Source organism: Anabrus simplex, chromosome 14 (genome assembly GCF_040414725.1).
Source record: "Anabrus simplex isolate iqAnaSimp1 chromosome 14, ASM4041472v1, whole genome shotgun sequence".
Lineage (NCBI taxonomy): Eukaryota > Metazoa > Arthropoda > Insecta > Orthoptera > Tettigoniidae > Anabrus > Anabrus simplex.
Window position 1 is genome coordinate 43,984,234 of NC_090278.1, and position 22,152 is coordinate 44,006,385.

The window sequence follows — 22,152 nt, forward strand, 5'->3', positions numbered from 1 at the left end:
TTAATTAAAAAACTGAACTAATTCCAGAGTAAACAAAATATTTCAACATTAAACATTAAACCAAACGTCGGCAACTTGGTTGATGGCGATATTTCCTCAACTTCCGTTTCTACTGATGCCATCAAATTGTGATCAGTCGCACACAGTGATAGTATTTCAATTAAGCTATAATTTTAAAAAAATGCTGTTTGTTCGAAGTGTCGACCTATAGAGATCTTTTACCCCTACTTACACCATGTAACATGAACCTGTGTGTAATTGGAATGGAGGAAGTGTAACGTGTTGAATGTTAGGAAAGGAATGTTAAGGATGACACAAACACCCAGTCCCCAGGCCAGAGATATCATTTACAATCAAAAACCCCTGACCCAGCCGGGATTCAAACCGGGGGCCACCGGGTGACAAGTGGACGCGTTGCCCCCTACACTGCGGGGCTGGACTGTAATTAATTTGATAATGTCCACTAAAAATTATATATACTCTGATATCTCATTAGCACCTGAGTTTACGTGTAACATTACTCAAACTCCCAGGATAGACTAAATGCTCTCAGTGGGAAATTTTAGCGCTTAAGAATGGAGCAATTGGATTGGCTGTACCATTTTTCTACGAGGTTTACACATCTAAATCAATCTTCTTTCCTCTTCGCATATCTCAGGTTTCTCTGTCAAACAAAGATGCGTGGTAAATCCCAGGGTGTGGCAGTGAGCGACGGTTTCTCTCGCAGGGTGGCAGTTTCTTGCTAAGAGCATGTATGATATAATTGGTGCTCTGGTGGCTTATCTCAACTATTCTGGTGGGCCACTGAGACATGTTGTCCAGTTCTTGTTAGAAATGTTGAACGCTGCTTTGATTCTGATATAAAATCGCACAATGTAGGAAAGCTGGGTGCAATATATTAATGTTATATGTGGTCTTAGTTTAAAATACATGTAAACATGAACAACAATTTGTCACTATTACTTTCATTTAATTTTTGTTATTTTTGAATAGGTGTGCGTTTGTGAGTTTATAAACCTTTCCTTCAGCGAATCTGCAAGTGATGTAGAACACTTTGACACAGGGAAGAGATAAGCTAATTCCCAGCACTGCTTCTCTCATATTAGTGTTTTGCTTCTGCAACTTAGTGTTAACTTTAAACATAAAAAATCTGAACCGTTTGCGTGATAGTCAAAATAAATTGTGATACGCAGCGTGATCCTCCATTTTCAGCTCTCTACATAAATTCATTCATCACACAGGTAATCCAGTTTTGAAGCGAGTGTCTATGCTTTTTCTTCCGTTTATTTTCTTGTCCTCGAGTAACCTTTTAGCTAACATTACAGTGAGGACAAGCACTGGATTGTGCGAGGAGTGGAGAAAACAACCCTGACAGTTCATTTCAAAATTGTAAAACTATTTTGAGCAGAAAATATGCTGTATAGGAATTCAGTGCCCATAAATTCTCTGAAATTTGTTTATGTGGACAGATATTTCTTGATTTGAGGCAAGTCAGTTTGGATACCTGGGGGATTTCCTGTCATTCACACCAGATAAAAGGAATAATTCACATTCCTTATTTTTTAGAAATGTCCAAATCAAGTGTTTTACAATATGTACGTCACAAGTTTGTGAAAGTCTGCAAGGACTTGATCATGGTTATCTCCTGAAGTGCCATTATCTAAGTAGAATACACTGAGAGAATTCTGTAATTTGGACGTTATTGGAGTAATGGCAAGGCCCAAGGGATCACGTTGTTGAAGATACTGTCTGTTTCTGTGTGCATAGAACTTGGGAACTTTTTTTATTTTATTGTTTTATTATGTCTTCCTCTAAAAGCAGGGTACAGGGTTGTGCCGATGATGTCATCCAGATGATTGTACAGCTAGTTAGCTGGTAGATAGCGCTCTTTTCAACATCAGGTTCGTCTGGCTGACCGATATGGGACTCAAAGTGTATTGTTGCTGCCAGGTCGAAAACCTATCATATTGACGTGCCTGGTACTACCAGACCAAACACTTCCTAGTTTACTACAAAACTGTCTTTTTGAGTCAGTTGGGAATCTTAAAATTGATTTTGAACTTAAAATCATAAAAAGCAAATTGCCTTAAGTGCTGTAGTTTCTCAGTCAGCAACTGAATTTACTTACTACATACTGCACATAGATACAGTGATGCAGAATTACAGTACTTCATGTGGTTTTATCGGAAACATGTTACAGTTGAATGTAATTTATTCTCGACTGGAATTTGTTGTGTGAGTTAAGACAATTGGATACATTTCTGACAGTTACAAATACCCTTCACTAGTGAACTTTCAATTAGTTTTTTCGAAAACAGGAAGTTTTGAATCATTGTTAAACTAAATCTGAAGTCTGTTTTAAATATTATAATTATTAAATATTAACTGGTGATTGGAGTGAGAATGATGTAGAATTAAGTGGTTGGGACAAAATATGTAAGATTGAATAACAAGTAATAGTATTGATTGGCTGTAAGAATTTTAACTTTAAAAAAAAATGTTAAGACCTTTCCAGTATGACTTAGCTTTTCACACTGTAAGGGTACTTTATCCGCATGTCCTCTTCCATTGTAAGCCAAGGGATCCTGTAGACACCTGCTGTGGCCACAGCACAGCAACACTCAAGTACTTGTCTTGCCAACATCCTCGATCTGAATGGATCAACGAAGCCTGGAGGACCCGGTGGCCACAGCATCGAGACCAAGCAAGTGTCAGCAGCACTGAAGATGGTTTTCTGTTGTTTCTCATCTTTACATCAGCTGTACCTTGAGTAAGGTCACGCCCCATCGCTGCCGCAAGACCTATCTCTGTTGCTGCACCTTAAAGCAAATAGTAAAAAAGACAATGGCTGTCTCCATCAAAGCAGTTCTGCCAACACTAGGTCCCACATTGCTTCAATCATTGGCCAAAGAACAGCCAATCAGCGACTGCCCCTTCCCCCACACCATACTGCAGCCTGCACAGTATATTGAGGTCAAATTGCAATATCACTCCATTTCATTGAGAGCTTCTTAGAAGTTAAGTCAGTAGAACCCTCGAGAATGCCTAAACGCTGAGACTACCAAATGTTCCTGTGTTATAATGCCAGCTGCTCAACTCCTGTATACTGTCTTTAATGTTGTGAAGCAGCACTCTCTTTGATCTTGCATTGGTTGGTCATCTGTCAGGTTCAACACACGCTAAGAGTTCCCAGCTTCCAGTCCATATAGGAGAGTAGTCCAAACATTGCTCTTAACTAATCTCATTCTTTGATGTAAATTGAGTTGAGTATCATTGAATAATTGCTTCATTCAAATAAACTAATTTCTTGCTGTTGTAATCTTAGTCCTGATTTCTACACTTGGATTTAATTGGTGGTCAATCTAGCAGCAGAGGTATTTGAATCAATTCAAGTATTTCACCATTTATTTTAACTGGTAATGGAACATTATCACTCTTACTAGAAACATATCTCCAATTCTTTTTGATGGTGATTCTCATACTGAATTCAGAACTGGTTGCATCTGTCTTTTAAAATGGACTACAAGAAAAAACCTGTTCAACAGTTTCTTCTCTTGCAGGATGAGGAAGAAGAACTGAACTTCTCTGCCTCTGTCCTGATTGGACAACTTCCAAATACGTAAGTGTTTTATGAAGTCTTATTTACTTCTGTATTTGTATAATACAGTCTAGAACTGGAATGTTTTATACCTTCAAGGAATTTTCATTTCCTGACAGAATCTTGAATGCTTTACATGTTACATGTTTTCTGTTATTTGAAGGCCCAGATGTAAGTCATAGTTATGCAGAATACAAAACTAGTTCCAATAGTAACAATGTCATAGCATCTTAACAGTTCTGCACTTTGTGACCTTGAGTACCCACATGCTCATCATCATCATCATCATCATCATCATCTCTACTTCTCTGGGTATGATTTGTGAGCCTCCTCCATCTCCGCCAATCTAGGTAGATCGTCCTATCCATTCTATTCCTCTGTTTATCATATCTCCACATCTCTGTTAGGTGCCATTCATTTAACATTGTAGTCTAAATCTTTCAGTATGTTTTATCTTTTCATCTTCATAAGTTTTTCATTCCTAACCTTATCCTGTCTTATTTTCTGAATTGTTATCCTCAGTAATCTGCATTTTGCAGTCTGCTACAGTCTCTTACTGAAATGGCTCAGATCACTAAGGGAATTAAGTAATTACAGTACAGTATATGTACTTGGTTATCCCTGAGGAGGTGAAACTGTGTTCCTATTACTTAGTGCCATTGTCAGTGAGCAGAAGGATGTTAATTGGCTGATTATCCTTGACAGTTGATATTTTAGGTGTATTTATTTTTTAGGCCAAAAATTTTAAACTGTCTGTTCTACTCATCCAACCTTTGCTCTACTTCCTCTGCTGTGGTTCTGCACAGTACCACATTATCAGCATATCAGATTTCACTTTTTCATGGTACCTTTAATAATAATAATTTTTTTATGAGGTAGGTAAGGGTTATTCTGCCCGAAGGCAGGTCCGAACCTCCGCAGAGGCGTTTCTGAGCCGGAGTTTATGTGCTGTAGGGTGGCCAGTTCCTTTCCGCTCCTTCATTCCCTTGCCCCCCACCAACAGCGCGTGGCAACCCATTCAACTCCTGACCACACCCAATGTTGCTTAACTTCGGAGATCTCACGGGATCCGGTGTTTCAACATGGCTACAGCCGTTGGCTTTTTTTATGAGGGAGTGTGGAAAATCTTGCATGAGACACTTGTTCGCATTCCACAAGCATGTGGTATTGTTACCCACTAAAAACCACACACCCTTTTCCTACGATGTGCATCTCCACCCTCGAACCACTCTCGCATTAATAATAATAATAATAATAATAATAATAATAATAATAATAATCGTATGGCCTCAGCTACCGTGTGCAGACATTTCAATTTGATGCCATCTGGCTGTCTGCTCGTCAATTTCGACGTTCTGTTTTACTCTAGGCCCCCACTAGATGGCAGACCGAGTAAACCGAAACTCTCTTGGGCGTCTATGGCTGAGATTTAATGAATTTTGTCGGGTAAACACCAAATGTGTCACCAGAGATCTTTTACATGCCGACATCGTACAACATGGAGTGTCGAATGGACTTTTTTCCGCCCTTCAAAAATCATTTAAAGTTAAAAACTTCATTATTGTTCCGTATTGAATAGAGAAATAAGATGTACAATATTATAGGTTAGGATCCACCTTTCAATACTCCATAATAAGATGGTAAAAAGTAGTTACAACCTGTTTAATGGGACCGGTTTCAACACATTTTAAGTGTCATCATCAGCCAATTAGCGAAGATCTTAAAACATCTAGCACATTGAATACAGGCAAAAAATTAACATTGTATCATAACGCAGCAATTCAGTAAATGTTCAAAACACAATAATCACAGTCAAGAGAGTAAACAGAACATCACTATCTTGCGCCGAAAACAAATATAGCTGAAGTTCATAAGCAGGTCAAATATTCACTTATGTAAAGTCGTTGCTAGGCAGGTCTTGTAGGCATTTGTTTCTCCGGCCGAAGAGCAAAAGGTGACGTGAATGAAGTCCTAGGAAAGCAGTGTAGGATTTAATTTCGTCAAATTTCAAAGTGGATATATAGGTTTTTTAAAATAATTTAAAACGTTAAAAAAGAATAAAGCCAAATAAAAAATATATTTAAAAAAATAGGAAGAAATAATGAAAGAAATACGAGGTTCAACTCGAAACAACTTGCCGTAGTAATTGATAAAGAAATGATAAATAGAGAAAGGGGGGGACGTTAATTAGAGGGTGGTGATGGTGGTGGTGGTGGTTATTGTTATTAGAGGAAATACAATTGGGCAACAATCCTTAATATAATACTAATTCGAAGAAAAAAGAAAGAAAAAGAACCGACACTTCGAAAAATGAAGATATCGGTTAAAGGAAGACAAGGGCCACGAAGGGCGTGAAAATGAAAGACTCCCTAGCCCTCGCAAACCTATCCTGTCCGACCTCCCTTGGTCAATTCTTGTTCTTTTCCGACCCCGATGCTATTAGGTTTGCGAGGGCTAGGGAGTCTTTCATTTTCACGCCCTTCGTGGCCCTTGTCTTCCTTTAACCGATATCTTCATTTTTCGAAGTGTCGGTTCTTTTTCTTTCTTTTTTCTTCGAATTAGTATTATATTAAGGATTGTTGCCCAATTGTATTTCCTCTTATAACAATAACCACCACCACCACCATCACCACCCTCTAATTAACGTCCCCCCCTTTCTCTATTTATCATTTCTTTATCAATTACTACGGCAAGTTGTTTCGAGTTGAACCTCGTATTTCTTTCATTATTTCTTCCTATTTTTTTAAATATATTTTTTATTTGGCTTTATTCTTTTTTAACGTTTTAAATTATTTTAAAAAACCTATATATCCACTTTGAAATTTGACAAAATTAAATCCTACACTGCTTTCCTAGGACTTCATTCACGTCACCTTTTGCTCTTCGGCCGGAGAAACAAATGCCTACAAGACCTGCCTAGCAACGACTTTACATAAGTGAATATTTGACCTGCTTATGAACTTCAGCTATATTTGTTTTCGGCGCAAGATAGTGATGTTCTGTTTACTCTCTTGACTGTGATTATTGTGTTTTGAACATTTACTGAATTGCTGCGTTATGATACAATGTTAATTTTTTGCCTGTATTCAATGTGCTAGATGTTTTAAGATCTTCGCTAATTGGCTGATGATGACACTTAAAATGTGTTGAAACCGGTCCCATTAAACAGGTTGTAACTACTTTTTACCATCTTATTACGGAGTATTGAAAGGTGGATCCTAACCTATAATATTGTACATCTTACTTCAAAAATCAGACTACCTCTGCCGAGTTTGAACCCGCTATCTTGGGATCTGGAGGCCGACACTCTACCGCTGATCCGCATTACTTCAGGGCAACATTATGCTTTTACTCTCATTTACTGAAGATCATGAGCATTCAAATCCGTTTTTTTTTCTTTTCTCTGCATATGCAGCTACCTGATCCCAACCATTCCTGATTCTGCAACATCACTAGAACAATAGATTCTGGTGTCAGTTCTCCTTGCTCAACTTCTAAACATCATCTTCATGTGGACGAAAGAAGGTGTCAAGTAGCCTACATCATCAGCATCATTAGAATAAATACACAATGTGTTCCGTAATAATAAATTTGGAGCTTAATCTATAAGGAAAATAATTTATTGTACAGGAATATTTCCTAACACCATTATTGAAAAAAAACTTCCAATAGAACAAAAAAAACACAAGTCTTTCGCACTTCATGACTGTCATTCTGTTTTAAACAAAACTTGATACCAACCACTACAAACACATAACAGGATAGAAATCAAAATTCTCTTAACATCCTGCCCACCTTGCAATTTTTGTTTACACTAATCCACAGATAAAATTGCAACGCAGTGAAAATAGACAGCAGCATTCTACAATAAAACATTACAATCTTTCATTTGACACTGATTTTCATACAATGTCTGTCTCTTCTGGAATATTTATAAGTCCAAGCGTTTTGGTGTTTTCACTATTGTACCATTTCTTGTAAACTTCACTTGTTGATTTGCCACTGCATCAGGTGATCCATGCGAAGCCTTCTCTGGCTGTATCTCCAGGATAGAATCTGGCCGATTGCTCTGTACTACTGCAGATTCATTTGATGAGGCGACTTCTAAGGAATAAAGCCTTTGAACCGGCCGCACCCTTTCGCCCACAGCCGTTCTCAGCTTGACAACCCTGACGACGCCATCCTTACCAGGGTACACCTCCTGGACGACACCTAGTGGCCAATCGACTCGTTTGATGTCATCAGCTCCAGTCAGCACAACGTCTCCAACGTGCACTTTGTTGGATGTCCTACCTCCCTGTTGAATAAGAAGAGCCAGGTATTCTTTACGGAACGTCTGCCGAAGATTGTCCCGCAGTTTCTGTAGATAACACCATCTTAACTCTATTCCCTTTCTGTCGATGGCATCCAAATCTGGCACATCAGTACTGGGTATCTCATAAAGAAAATCAGCTGGTTTCAGTGGTTTCAGATCGTGTAATTCATCGGATACATATGTCCATGGCCGTGAATTTATAATAGCTTCACAGTCACACAGTATCGTGCTTAACTCTTCGCAAGTAACCGAAGCCTTGTCCAAATTATGACAAAGCAGCTCTTTCACCATTCCAATAAGCCTTTCCCACAACACTCCCCACCATGCAGCAGTTGGAGGGTTGAATTTCCAAGTTATTCTTTCTACAACACAACTGGAAACTATTTCTTCCCAGTTTAACCCTTGCAAAGCGTGGTTAGCCCCTGTGAAGTTTGTGCCATTGTCGGAGTAGATAACCGACACCCTGCCCCTGTGAGCAATGAATCTTCGTAGGGCTTGTAGGAATGTGTTTGTTGACAGAGACCTGACAAGCTCAATATGAACTGCTCGAAAGACGGCGCAGGTGAATAACATGAGCCACGCCTTTTCTCCAGTCTTCAGATACAATGGTCCAGCAAGATCTACCCCGGTGACTTGAAATACTGCGGTGCAGTTAACTCGCTCGTTGGGAAGTGGGGCAGATTGTGTCTCCATTGACCTGGACCAATACCTCTTACATGTGACACAGCTCATTATGATTCGCCTAACCAACTTTCTTCCTCCTATGATCCAGAAGTCTTCTCTAAGCATTGTTAATAAAGTTTGAAGTCCAATGTGCTTAGACAGGCAATGTTTTTCCATCACCATTCTCTCAATGACGATGTTATCTGAAGGTAGCACAATGGGTTTTCTTTGTAATCACCGTAGGCTAACTTTGTTTGCAGCCTTAGAATTCCCTGACTATCTTCAAAAATCTGAGTTTTCCTTTTCATCTTTTGCTCTATGATCTCTCTGTTGTCTGTTTGAACACATCTTATCAGACACCTTTCTGCCTCGACTACTTCTTCTACAGATAGTTCTCGCTTCCTTTTGGCATCTCGGTGTCGTAGGTTGTAGACAAATCTCAGTGCCCAGCCAGTCATGCGTAACGTTCTACGGTAACTAGAAAAATAGCAGAGTCTCGATGTAAACTCTTCCTTATCAAATACTGCATTCGTTGCGAGAATCTTTTGCTTCTCCTTGTTGACTTCATCTTCAGGAGCCACAATGTCCAATTTAGGCCATCGTTCAGGGTCATCCTTGAGCCATGTGGGACCTTTCCACCACCTACTTTCTACCAAAAACTTTGCGCTCATGCCTGTGGATAGTAGGTCAGCAGGGTTTAAAAACCCTGGAACATGATGACAATCCTTCAGGTTACTGAACTTGCGTATTTCCTCACAACGATTTCTTATGAATACAATCCAGTTTCCTTTTGTCTTGATCCAGGTGAGCACCACTGTAGAGTCACTCCAAAAGTATGTTTTACAGTCTTGGAGGTTTAATGCCCTTTTCACTTGTGTGCATAACCGAGTGGCTATGACCGCAGCTAACAACTCTAGGCGGGGTATAGTTATCGGTCCTAAAGGTGCAACCCTAGCTTTAGCTTGGACCAACTGTAATGACACAATAGAGTCCTTTTCTGCCCTTAGGAATATACACGTAGCATATGACAACTTGCTGGCATCAGCAAACACATGAATTGTTAATCCCCTGCTATCAAATTCTTATGGTACAAGTCTTCTTGGAATCCTGCATTGTTTCAACAAAGGTAAGTGTTTCACCCAAGAATGGAATTTGTTTGTTATTTGTTGTGGTAATTCCTCGTCCCATCCACATTTTTCTCTCCATGCTTCCTACATCAATAATTTAGGGATTAATGTTACTGGACACAGAAACCAAGTGGATCAAAAATACGTTGTACAATTGACAGTAAGCTTCTCTTAGAAGTTGAAAGTGTGGTTAGCTCAACTGTATTAATGATACATAACATCTCATCTGACCGAGCATCCCACATAAGACCAAGTATTGAAACATGTTCTCTGACTCTGACTTTTCTGGTGAATTGCTTATCCACCCTCTTAATTCAAAATGTGCTGAACTCAACATTTTAGTAGATTTTTCAATGAACTCGCTCAACTCTTCTTTGGTTCCACAGCCAGTGACACAATTGTCCACATAGAAAGAATTCTGCAGCTTCTTGGCCATTTTCAGATCTTCAGCTGAAACTTCACTCAGGTGATGCGCTATCATTGCTCCTAATAGGAATGGGCTGCACGTAACCCCAAACACTACTCTGCAATGCCGCAATGTGACGACCTCACCTTTGGAATAATCTTTCCACCAGAAAAATCTTAGTAAGTACTACTTAAAAAGATTTACAAATAAAATCTTTTACAAACAGTTTCCACCTCCAAGAGATTCTTCACCTGTGTCAGGACCTTCACCAGGCTAACCTAATTAAATCATTGGAAAAAATCCAGACAAAAACAGCTCAATTATTTTTCTGGGTGATTTCCGACAAAAGAGTAGCGTTACAAAAATGTTGCAAAGTTTGGGCTGGGAAGAATTGGGGGGAAAGAAGACGAGCTGCTCAACTAAGTGGTATGTCATATAGATGTTGATTCCCATAGGGAATCTGAAATACTTGTTCCGAATGAGTAAATTTATAACATGCATACATATGTACACACATTATCATTATAGACTGTTATGCCTTTCAGCGTTCAGTCTGCAAGCCTCTGTGAATTTACTAAACGTCGCCACAATCCTCAATTTGCAACCAGTGTTTTGGTCTCATTTAGTTCTATACCTCTTATCTTCAAATTGTTAGAAACCGAGTCTAACCATCGTCGTCTTGGTCTACCTCTACTTCTCTTACCCTCCATAGCAGAGTCCATTATTCTTCTAGGTAACCTATCCTCCTCCATTCGCTTCACATGACCCCACCACCGAAGCCAGTTTATGCGTACAGCTTCATCCATCGAGTTCATTCCTAAATTAGCCTTTATCTCCTCATTCCGAGTACCACCCTGCCATTGTTCCCACTTGTTTGTACCAGCAATCATTCTTGCTACTTTCATGTCTGTTACTTCTAACTTATGAATAAGATATCCTGAGTCCACCCAGCTTTCGCTCCCGTAAAGCAAAGTTGGTCTGAAAACAGACTGATGTAAAGATAGTTTCGTCTGGGAGCTGACTTCCTTCTTACAGAATACTGTTGATCGCAACTGCGAGCTCAGTGCATTAGCTTTACGACACCTTGATTCAATCTCACTTACTATATTACCATCCTGGGAGAACACACAACCTAAATACTTGAAATTATCGACCTGTTCTAGCTTTGTATCACCAATCTGACATTCAATTCTGTTGAATTTCTTACCTACTGACATCAATTTAGTCTTTGAGAGGCTAATTTTCATACCATACTCATTGCACCTATTTTCAAGTTCCAAGATAATAGACTGCATTCTTTCGGCACAATCTGCCATTAAGACCAAGTCGTCAGCATAGGCCAAACTGCTTACTACATTTCCACCTAACTGAATCCCTCCCTGCCATTTTATACCTTTCAGCAGATCATCCATGTAAACTACGAACAGCAGAGGTGAAAGATTACAGCCTTGTCTAACCCCTGTAAGTACCCTGAACCAGGAACTCATTCTACCATCAATTCTCACTGAAGCCCAATTATCAACATAAATGCCTTTGATTGCTTTTAATAATCTACCCTTAATTCCATAGTCCCCCAGTATGGCGAACATCTTTTCCTTCGGTACCCTGTCATATGCTTTCTCTACAGTAGATCTACGAAACATAAACACAGCTGCCTATTCCTCTCGTAGCATTTTTCAATTACCTGTCACATACTGAAAATCTGATCCTGACAGCCTCTCTGTGGTCTGAAACCACACTGGTTTTCATGCAACTTCCTCTCAACGACTGATCGCACCCTCCCTTCCAAGATGCCAGTGAATACTTTGCCTGGTATACTAATCAATGAGATACCTCGATAGTTGTTGCAATCCTTCCAGTTCCCTTGCTTATAGATAGGTGCAATTACTGCTTTTACCCAATCTGAAAGTATCTTATGAACACTCCATGCTAATTTTACTACTCTATGAAGCCATTTCATCCCTGCCTTCCCACTATACTTCACCATTTCAGGTCTTATTTCATCTATTTCTGCTGCCTTATGACTATGGAGTTTATTTACCATCCTTTCCACTTCCTCAAGCATAATTTCACCAACATCATTTTCCTCCTCCCCATGAGCTTGGCTGTTCGCAACACCACCAGGATGATTTCCTTTTACATTGAGAAGATGTTCAAAATATTCTCTCCACCTCTCCAGTGATTCCCTGGAGTCTATTATGAGTTCACCTGAATTACTCAAAACACTGTTCATTTCCTTTTTCCCTCCCTTCCTAAGATTCTTTATTACTGTCCAGAAAGGTTTCTCTGTTGCTTGACCTAGCCTTTCCAGGTTGTTACCAAAATCTTCCCATGACTTCATTTGAATTCAACAACTATTTGTTTCACTGTATTTCTTTCATCTACATACAAATCCCTGTCTGCCTTGGCCCTTGTTTGGAGCCATTTCTGATAAGCCTTCTTTTTACGTTTACAAGCTGCTTTAAATTCATCATTCCACCAAGATGTTCGCCTTTTCCCGTCTTTACACACAGTTGTTCCTAAGCATTCCCTTGCTGTTTCTACTACAGCATCCCTGTATGCCACCCATTCACTTTCTATATCCTGAACCTGCTTACTGTCTACTGTTCGAAACTTCTCACTAATCGTATCCATGTACTTCTGTCTAATTTCCTCGTCCTGGAGATTTTCTACCCTTATTCGTTTGCAGACAGATTTGACTTTCTCTACTCTAGGCCTAGAGATACTTAGTTCACTACAGATCAGATAGTGGTCTGTATCATCGAAAAATCCCCGGAAAACTCGTATATTCCTAACAGATTTTCTGAATTCGAATTCTGTTGAGATATAGTCTATTATGGATCTGGTACCCCTAGCCTCCCATGTGTAGCGGTGAATAGCCTTATGCTTGAAGAATGTATTCGTAACAGCTAAACCCATACTAGCACAGAAGTCCAGCAAATGCTTCCCATTCCCATTAGCTTCCATATCTTCCCCACATTTACCAATCACCCTTTCGTATCCTTCAGTTCTATTCCCAACTCTCGCATTGAAATCGCCCATTAGCACTATTCTATCCTTGCTGTTGACCCTGACCACGATGTCACTCAATGCTTCATAAAACTTGTCAACTTCATCCTTATCTGCACTCTCACATGGTGAATACACGGACACAATTCTAGTCGTAATTCCTCCAACTGACAAATCTACCCACGTCATTCACTCATTTACGTGCCTAACAGAAACTATGTTGCGTGCAATGGTATTCCTGATAAACAGCCCTACCCCAGACCCTGCCCTTCCCTTTCTAACACCCGTCAAGTACACTTTATAATCTCCTATCTCTTCCTTCTTATCTCCCCTTACCCGAATATCACTTACTCCTAGCACATCCAGATGCATCCTCTTTGCTGACTTAGCCAGTTCTACTTTCTTTCTTCCATAAGCCCCATTAATATTGATAGCTCCCCATCAAATTCCATTTCGTTCGCGAAGTTGTTTCCAAGGAGTCCCTTGACTGTCAAATGGGAGTGGGACTCCATTACTCCCATAGGTCCGAGGCTTGCTTAAAATGTTCTGAGCTCGGTAAATTCATGAAGCAGGATGCTACCCTGCTTGCACATAGTCCAAGTGAGGATCTCTCCTCTAACAGGTTATGGACCACCGGTGGATTGTATAGTCCTAACCTCCTGAACACAAGGAGGGCCAGGACTCAGAATATGTCCGAGATGCCCACTCCCATTCCATAGCACCTGGTATCCCAACTCAGGACCACTTACTAGGCTACTCAGCCGTTGCCCATAGTTCACGAACTAGGACGTGACTACAGTAACCCACAAACATGAAATTTATAATACTAATATAAATGGTCCATTATTAGACATTATAAATTTTCCAGCTAACTCATTCCTGGTTGCCAGCATTTTGCCCTTGTGTGCTAGGCTGGGCTCATCAGTTGGTACCTAGCACACCTACCAAGACACTGGCTTGGCCAAGCAGGCTTCAATTTTTTATGAGACAAAGTCTCTCAAAGTGCATTGGCACTCTCGGTGGCTACAATTAGCCTACACAGTGGCCTCCGCGGTATGCACTAGTCAGTGTCTTGGTAGGTGTGCTAGGTACCAACTGATGAGCCCAGCTTAGCACACGAGGGGGGAACGCTGGCAACCAGGAATGAGTTAGCTGGAAAATTTATCATGCCAATAATGGACCATTTATATTGGCATTATAAGTGGTATGTTCCGAGCTGTCAGTGGAGAGATGGTGTGGAATGACATTAGTAGAGGAATAAGTTTGAGTGGCGTCTTTAAAAATAGGAAAGATAACAATATGAAGATAAAGTTGGAATTCAAGAGGACAAATTGGGGCAAATATTCATTAATAGGAAGGGGAGTTAGGGATTGGAATAACTTACCAAGGGAGATGTTCAGTAAATTTCCAATTTCTTTGAAATCATTTAAGAAAAGGCTGGGAAAACAACAGATAGGGAATCTGCCACCTGGGCAACTGCCCTAAATGCAGATCAGGATTGATTGATTGATTGATTGATTGATTGATGTCCGAACTTAGATAAGATAATTTTACAAAACACAATAATAATTTCCAGGTTGCTGCCCACTGCAGGTGATAATCACTGATCTGACATTCCATTCTGTTGAATTTCTTACCTAATGACGCCGGTTTAGTCTTAAGAGGCTAATTTTCATACCATACTCATTCCATCTATTTTCAAGTTTTTCGGCACAATCTTCCAATAAGACCAAATCGTCAGCATAGGCCAGACTGCTTACAACATTTCCACCTAACTGAACCCCTCCCAGCCACTTTATACCTTTCAGCAGATGATCCATGTAAACTACGAACAGCAAAGGTGAAATATTACAGCCTTGTCTTATCCCTGTAAGTACCCTGAACCAAGAACTCATTCTATCATCAACTCTCACTGCAGTCCATTTGTCAACATAAATGACTTTGATTGATTTTAATAATCTACCCTTGATCCCATAGTCAACCAGTATGGCGAACATCTTTTCCCTCGGTACACTGTCATATGCTTTCTCTAGATCTACGAAACATAAACACAACTGCCTATTCCTCTCGTAGCATTTTTCAATTACCTGCCGCATACTGAAAATCTGATCCTGACAGCCCCTTTGTTGTCTGAAACCACACTGGTTATCATCCAACTTCCTGTCAACCACTGATCGCACCCTCCCTTCCAAGATGCCAGTGAATACTTTGCCTGGTATACTAATCAATGAGATACCTTGATAGCTGTTGCAATCCTTCCTGTTTCCTTGCTTATAGATAGGTGCAATTACTGCTTTTGTCCAATCTGAAGGTACCTTACCAACACTCCACGCTAATTTTACTACTCTATGAAGCCATTTCATCTCTGCCTTCCCACTATACTTCATTTCAGGTCTAATTTCATCTATCCCTGCTCCTTTTTGACAATGGAGTTTATTTACCATCCTTTCCACTTCCTCAAGCGTAATTTCACCAACATCATTATACTCCTGCCATGAGCTCCATTGTTCGCGACACCACCATTAATATTTCCTTTCATGTTGAGAAGATTTTCTAATTATTACCTCTACCTGTCCAGTGATTCCCTGGGATCTATTATGAGATCACCTGAATTACCCAAAACACCGTTCATTTCCTTTTTCGTCCCTTCTTAAGATTCTTTATTACTGTCCAGAAAGGTTTCCCTGCTGCTTGACTTAGCCTTTCGTAGTTATTAGCAGAATCTTCCCACGACTTCTTTTTGGATTCAACAACTACTTGTTTTGCTCTGTTTCTTTCATGTACATACAATTCCCTGTCTGCATCAGCCCTTGTTTTGAGCCATTTCTGATAAGCCTTCTTTATATGTTTACAAGCTGCTCACACTTCATCATTCCACCAAGATGTTTGCTTTTTCCGATCTTTACATACAGTTGACCCTATGCATTCCCTTGCTGTTTCTACTACAGCATCCCTGTATGCCACCCATTCTCTTTATATATCCTGAACCTGCTTACTGTCCACTGTTTGGAACATCTCACTAATTATATTCATGTCCTTGTCTAATTTCCTCGTCCTGGAGATTTAATACCCTTATTCGTTTGCACACAGATTTCACTTCATCCTAGGCCTAGAGTACTTAGTTCACTACAGATCAGATAGTGGTCTGTTTCATCGAAAACCTGTACATTCCTATCAGATTTCCTGAATTCAAAGTCAGTTAAGATATAGTCTATTATGGATCTGGTTCCCCTACTCTCCCATGTGTAGCAGTGAATAGCCTTATGCTTGAAGAATGTATTCGTAACTGCTAAACCCATACTAGCACAGAAGTCCAGCAAATGCTTCCCATTCCTATTAGCTTCTATATCTTCCCCACATTTCAGATGTAAGGCTTTTCAGGCGTTTGCTCTTTTAACCAGCGTTTCGTCTTAGGTCTGACACTGGACTCATCAGAGTGGGATGTGTCAGACTCTACCCACTGGCGCTGGGATGTATGCAGGTGAACTATTAGAATTTATTTTTTTATTTATTATTTATTAGAAGGTTATTTCATTCCTACCCTATGGGTAGGCAGACCGTCAGCTATACAAAGTAGCTCTTAGGCCACATACAATGTATATGCGTATAAGAAAATTGAATGTTTAGTGGTATGTTTAGACATACATAAGGGAAAAGTGGGAGGATAACGAGTTAGGATACACAGTTATAAAGATGTTTACAGAATAAGATAACAAAATGATGAATATACAACGAAGAGAGCATATTTGCATCGTAGCGCATTGGAGCAAGAGTTCATATAGTCCATAGGGCGACGTCAATGCACTGACAACATAAGCACTATGCAGGTGAACTAGGACCTAGGGGGATGTTTTCATTCCCCTTCCCGAAGGGAAGGGCGGGCCACGTAGAAGGTAACGCCTTCTCTCTGGCCAGGAGATGTGGCGGGTTTTGGTGGTTTGCTGGAGTTGGGAGATGGCTAAAAGGGGATTTGTGTTTAGGAGATTTGGAGATATGGCCTCTTGGCTAAGGGTAGTTCTGTTCCTCAGTGCTTTATTGACAATGATACATACACATATACAAAGCTTTATGGATTTTTATAAGAGATACATGTGCGATTTTACAACCAGGTTGTGTATGGTGGTGTGTTGAAGTGAGGGGTTTCGTGAGGTTGAGGGAGGATGTGAAGTGCTATGATGTGATACAGGAATGAGAAATTTACCAGGGAGGTGAGTAGGAGACTTAAGAGATTAGATGGAGGAGGGGGTAGTGGGAAGATTGCAGGTGGGGGTGGTGGAAAGTTGCTGGGTGAAGATGGTGGAAAGCGGAAGTGTGGACTGGGAGGTTGCTGAGGGGGTGCAGGCCGGGGGCATGTGCGGAGGTGGGGTGATTTATGTTGGTTAGGAGTTTGGGGCGGAGAGAGGGACGGTTCTATCCTGTGGTGACGGCCGTTGAGGTATACACCTTGGGCGATGAGGCGCTGGACGTCTTCGGACGTAAATAGGTGCAGGCGTACTATACACATTGGTCCATCATCGTTTCGGATCCTAATGGCATCCTTCACCGGGAGTCCTGCTTGTTGGATTTCTTGGAGGATTGCTGTTGTTGGTAGGTTGGGTTCCACGCCACAGGTAACACAACTGTATATGTTGTTTTGGCTGGGCAATGGTGATGGAGTTGGCAGTCGTACATTATCTGGTGTTATGTGGCAGGACACTTCATAATGCCTGGAATACGGACAGCTCCGACCTGCGACACATCAAAGTCAAATAAATATGAAAGTTTATTTGTTCCACCTTTTCAATACATAAAAAGAATTAAAAAAAAAAAAAGAATTAAAACTGTAGGGACATGTTTCGCTCTTTAATTAACACAATGCTGTCCGCTCACGTATCGGTACGTGTTTCCAAGCACGGTGCTCTGCAACCGATCACGTATGAATACGTGTTGGTGCAGCTCTGTCTTCTGATGCCATCTAACGGTTATTGAGCAACTACTTGGAGGTTATCGTTGATGTACCTAAATTGTAGAAAATCTACGCTTATTTTAGTACTGGTTTTGCCCGTTTTAGTGCGTAAATGGCATTTGTTTTTGCCTTCGAATATCTCCCGTGTATCCATCAATGCTAGCAAACAAAAATGGCAGCGCCGGTAAACATTGGATTGACTCCTAGTGATATGATACGTGAATTATACGCTGATAATATGTCATATGTATCCAGTGATTGTGAGGAGAGTGAAGATGAATTGTATAATGATAATTCTAGTGCTAGTGTCATGACACGTTTATTGCACCATGCGAGCAATGACCTGTTGCTTCAGATAGCAAAGATGTAAGTACTGTTGATAATATTCTTCCTATTTCTGGCAGTGAGTGGTCTAAGCAGGATATTATACTGTTTTTGGAGTCTTTCTCGGACACGGCTGGCGTTAAAATTTCGCCGAGTGAACCTGAAAATATAGGTTATGATGTCAAGTTGTTCATTTGTAATGACTTGTTGGAGTATATGGTGGAGCAATCAAACAGATATCATTACCAGAATGCACTGAAATATAAAATTTCACCACAACTATAAAGTGGACAGATATAAGTGTGAATGGACCCAAAATTATTAAATTATGATACCCTGCAACAACTCTATGTCTCTGCCAAAACCTTCCGGCCACAGGGGCCAGTTATACGTCAGATGGGCCGGACAGCATTGTGTTAAGAGTATCATCAGCCTATATCGTGAACTGAAAGGTAAATAATCAGGTACCTGATTGTAGTTTGAAGATTAAAATATCGATAGTCGTGAAATTTATACACCCTCCTGAAAGTCCTTGTTTAAATATAGCAAATAGGTGTCCTGTGAAGGTTGAGGGCTTTAGAGAAAACTAATAGATCCTAAACAGATTAACACATTAATGAATAAAATGTAGCTGACAATTCCAAATGGTGCATTAATACATTGCTCACTTCAAGTGAGGTCTACGGTAAATTGAAACAAGAAGAGTAGTAGAGAAAATTTATCAGTGTTAAATATTTCGAACGTCGGGAATAAATCAGAGTGGAGTTCAGATCCAATTCTTAAAATTTATAGCATATAGACGCTTCTGTGGTCCATTTTAAGTGAGGTTTATAATATTATAAATATTATATAAATATATATTAAGCTCTTAATTAAAGAGCAAAACATGTCCCTACAGTTTTAATTCTTCTTATGTATTGAAAAGGTGGAACAAATAAACTTTCATATTTATTTGACTTTATTGTACATTTCAATACGGACCAAAATATGAGAATCATAACATGTACTGCGACACATCACCGAGTACACTCCTCTTCATTTTTGTTGCCGGCCAGGTGGCAGCTCCCCGCCGGACTCAATAAAGCATATAGCTGCATCCACGATTGGAAAGTCAGCTCCCCATCATGTCTGTATCCAATTCCGCCGTTACAATCACTACCACCACCACCACAATCTACAATGACCCTTTCCCTTGTTTCTCTCACCACTATATCTATGTCTCACCCTTCGTCCCTCCCGATCTCGGAAACCCCTGACCGACCCTGTCTTCTGTAGAAACCACCCCGCTACTTTGCACACCAGCCGCCGCCGCACCATCACCGTCGACACCCCAACGACCACCACCATAGTTGTACTCGGTGAACTTCACGCAGAAGGCGTCCCTGCCCGCAGAGCTTTCAGGATCCAGAACGTCTACGGTCCGCCTCCATCTTCCTACAGAAGATGACGTCCAGCGCCTCATCAGCACGGGAGCGTATATCTACCGCCAGTTACATCGAGTTGAACCCTCTCGATCCCCTCCCCACCCTTTCCCCAGCCATCCCACCAACACTGCAAGTCGTCGCACCTGGCCGGCCCCTCCTCCATACCAAACTCGTCAACCTGTCCGTCCACCACGTCCCCCACCCAGTTTTTTCCAAACAACTCCGACCCTTGATAACCTGAGACTCCTCACCACCTCTTTATGCAACATCACTGTGACCATCCACATCCTCACTCTTCACCTGAACAATAGCACCCTTGTCTAAACCTTCACACATCCCCCATAATTTCCATCTCTGTTGCCAACAGCCCTATCAGTTCTCTTCCACTAAAGAATATCATCCTTTTCCCATCTTTTTCCTTCAACACGTCTGCTACCTTCTCATACTTCTCCCGGCCTGAGCAAGGGTGCCACCGTTTGAGAGGCCCGCCCAGCCCTTTGGGCGGGGAATGAAAACTTAACAATAAAAAATAAAAATAAAGTTCACCTGCAAACACCCCAGCGTCAGTTGGTAGGGTCTGACACATCCCACTCTGATGAGTCTAGTGTCAGACCTAAGACAAAACACTGGTTAATAGAGCAAACGCCTGAAAAGCCATACATCTGATCTGTTATTTGACATGCTCTATTGGTGGAAAAATATCTAATTCCCTCTTGGGAACTTAAAATTTCCATTCCCCACATTTACCAATCACCCTTTCGTATCCTTCAGTTCTATTTCCAACTCTCGCATTGAAATCACCCATTAGCACTATCCTATGCTTGCTGTTGATCCCGACTACTATGTCACTCAATGCTTCATAAAACTTGTCAATTTCATCCTCATCTGCACCCTCACATGGTGAAACACTGAGACAGTTCTACCCACATCATTCGCTCATTTACGTGCCTAACAGAAACATTGTTGTGATGAACAGCCCTACCCCAGACTCTGCCCTTCTCTTTATAACACCCGTCCAGGAAGCTTTATAATCTCCTAGCTCTTCCTCGTTATCCAGATGCATCCTCTTTGCTGACTCAGCCATTTATACTTTCTTTCTTCCATAAGCCCTATTAACACGTTGAGTGCCACTGCAGACACGGGTATCCGCTGGCTCAAAATTGGTAAAGTACGCAATTTTTTTGACTTTATACGGACTTTGACCATATAGAATATCTGTCAGATCCCATACAGTTATAATTCATGCACCAGGCTTCAAAATTATACATTCAGGTACAATAAATGTTATTCTATTTTCAAGGACACGGGTGTGCACTGGCTCAAAATTGATAACGTAAAGCAAAATTTTGATATTTTGCTCTGTGAAGCAAAGCTGTATTATGCTCTCTATTGTTACAGTAGCAACATGCTACCACGCTCTTAATGCAAAAGTAAACTTAATGTCAAAGACTAGAATGAATTAAGGCGGACACCGGTGTCCGCTGTGGCCTATTGGGGAACTTACGTCGGCACGGGCCAAGGTGGTCACGTTAGTGAACCCAGAAATGTGCTAAATGTGTGTAACAAAACACTTCAAGTAGTGACATACATATTCAGCACATTACTTGGTGCGCGTGCCAGCCGACGTAAGTTTCCCGACAGGCCACAGCGGTCACCGGTGCCCGCCTTAATTCATTCTAGTTTTTGATGTTTATTTTTACTTTTGCGTTAAAAGCATAGTAGAATGTTGCTACTGTAACACCAAAGAGGAAAAATAAAAGCATAGTAGAATGTTGCTACTGTAACACCAAAGAGGAAAAATACAGTTTTGGCCCACAGAGCAAAATTTGAAATTTTGCTTGGCCCTCAACGTGTTAATATTGATAGCTCCCCATCGAATTCCATTTCGTTCACCAACTTGTTTCCAAGGAGTCCCTCGCCTGTCAAATGGGAGTGGGACTCCGTTACTCCCATAGATCCGTGGCTTGCTTAGAATGTTCTGAGCTTGGTAAATTAATGAAGCAGGATGCTACCCTACTTACATGTATTCAAAGTGAGGATCACTCCTCTAACGGGTTAGGGACATCCGGTGGATTGTATAGCCCTAGCCGCCTGAGCACAAGGAGGACCAGGTCCGAGATGCCCACTCCCATCCCGTAGCAACTGGTATCCCGACTTTCAGGACCGCTTACTAGGCCACTCAGCCGTTGACCATGGTTCATGAACTAGGATGTGACTGCAGTAACCCACACCATGAACCATCAAGGGAAATTATTAATAACTTTAGATGTTCATTAAAACCATAGTAGAGAAGAGTAGGTAAACAATCTGCCACTTTAACAACTATCCATTAATAAGATAA

At 40.8% G+C, this 22,152-nt stretch overlaps 1 protein-coding gene across 3 annotated transcripts in view; it reads left to right on the top strand.

Moving 5' to 3' along the window:
- Positions 1-22,152, top strand: part of LOC136885215 (zinc finger MYM-type protein 1) — a 103,512-nt gene that overhangs the window by 71,235 nt on the left and 10,125 nt on the right. For all 3 annotated transcript variants that reach the window (XM_067157650.2, XM_067157651.2, XM_067157649.2), the window contains exon 5: positions 3,561-3,619. In XM_067157650.2, the coding sequence (XP_067013751.2) occupies positions 3,561-3,619 (59 nt within the window). The remainder of the gene's footprint in view (positions 1-3,560; positions 3,620-22,152) is intronic.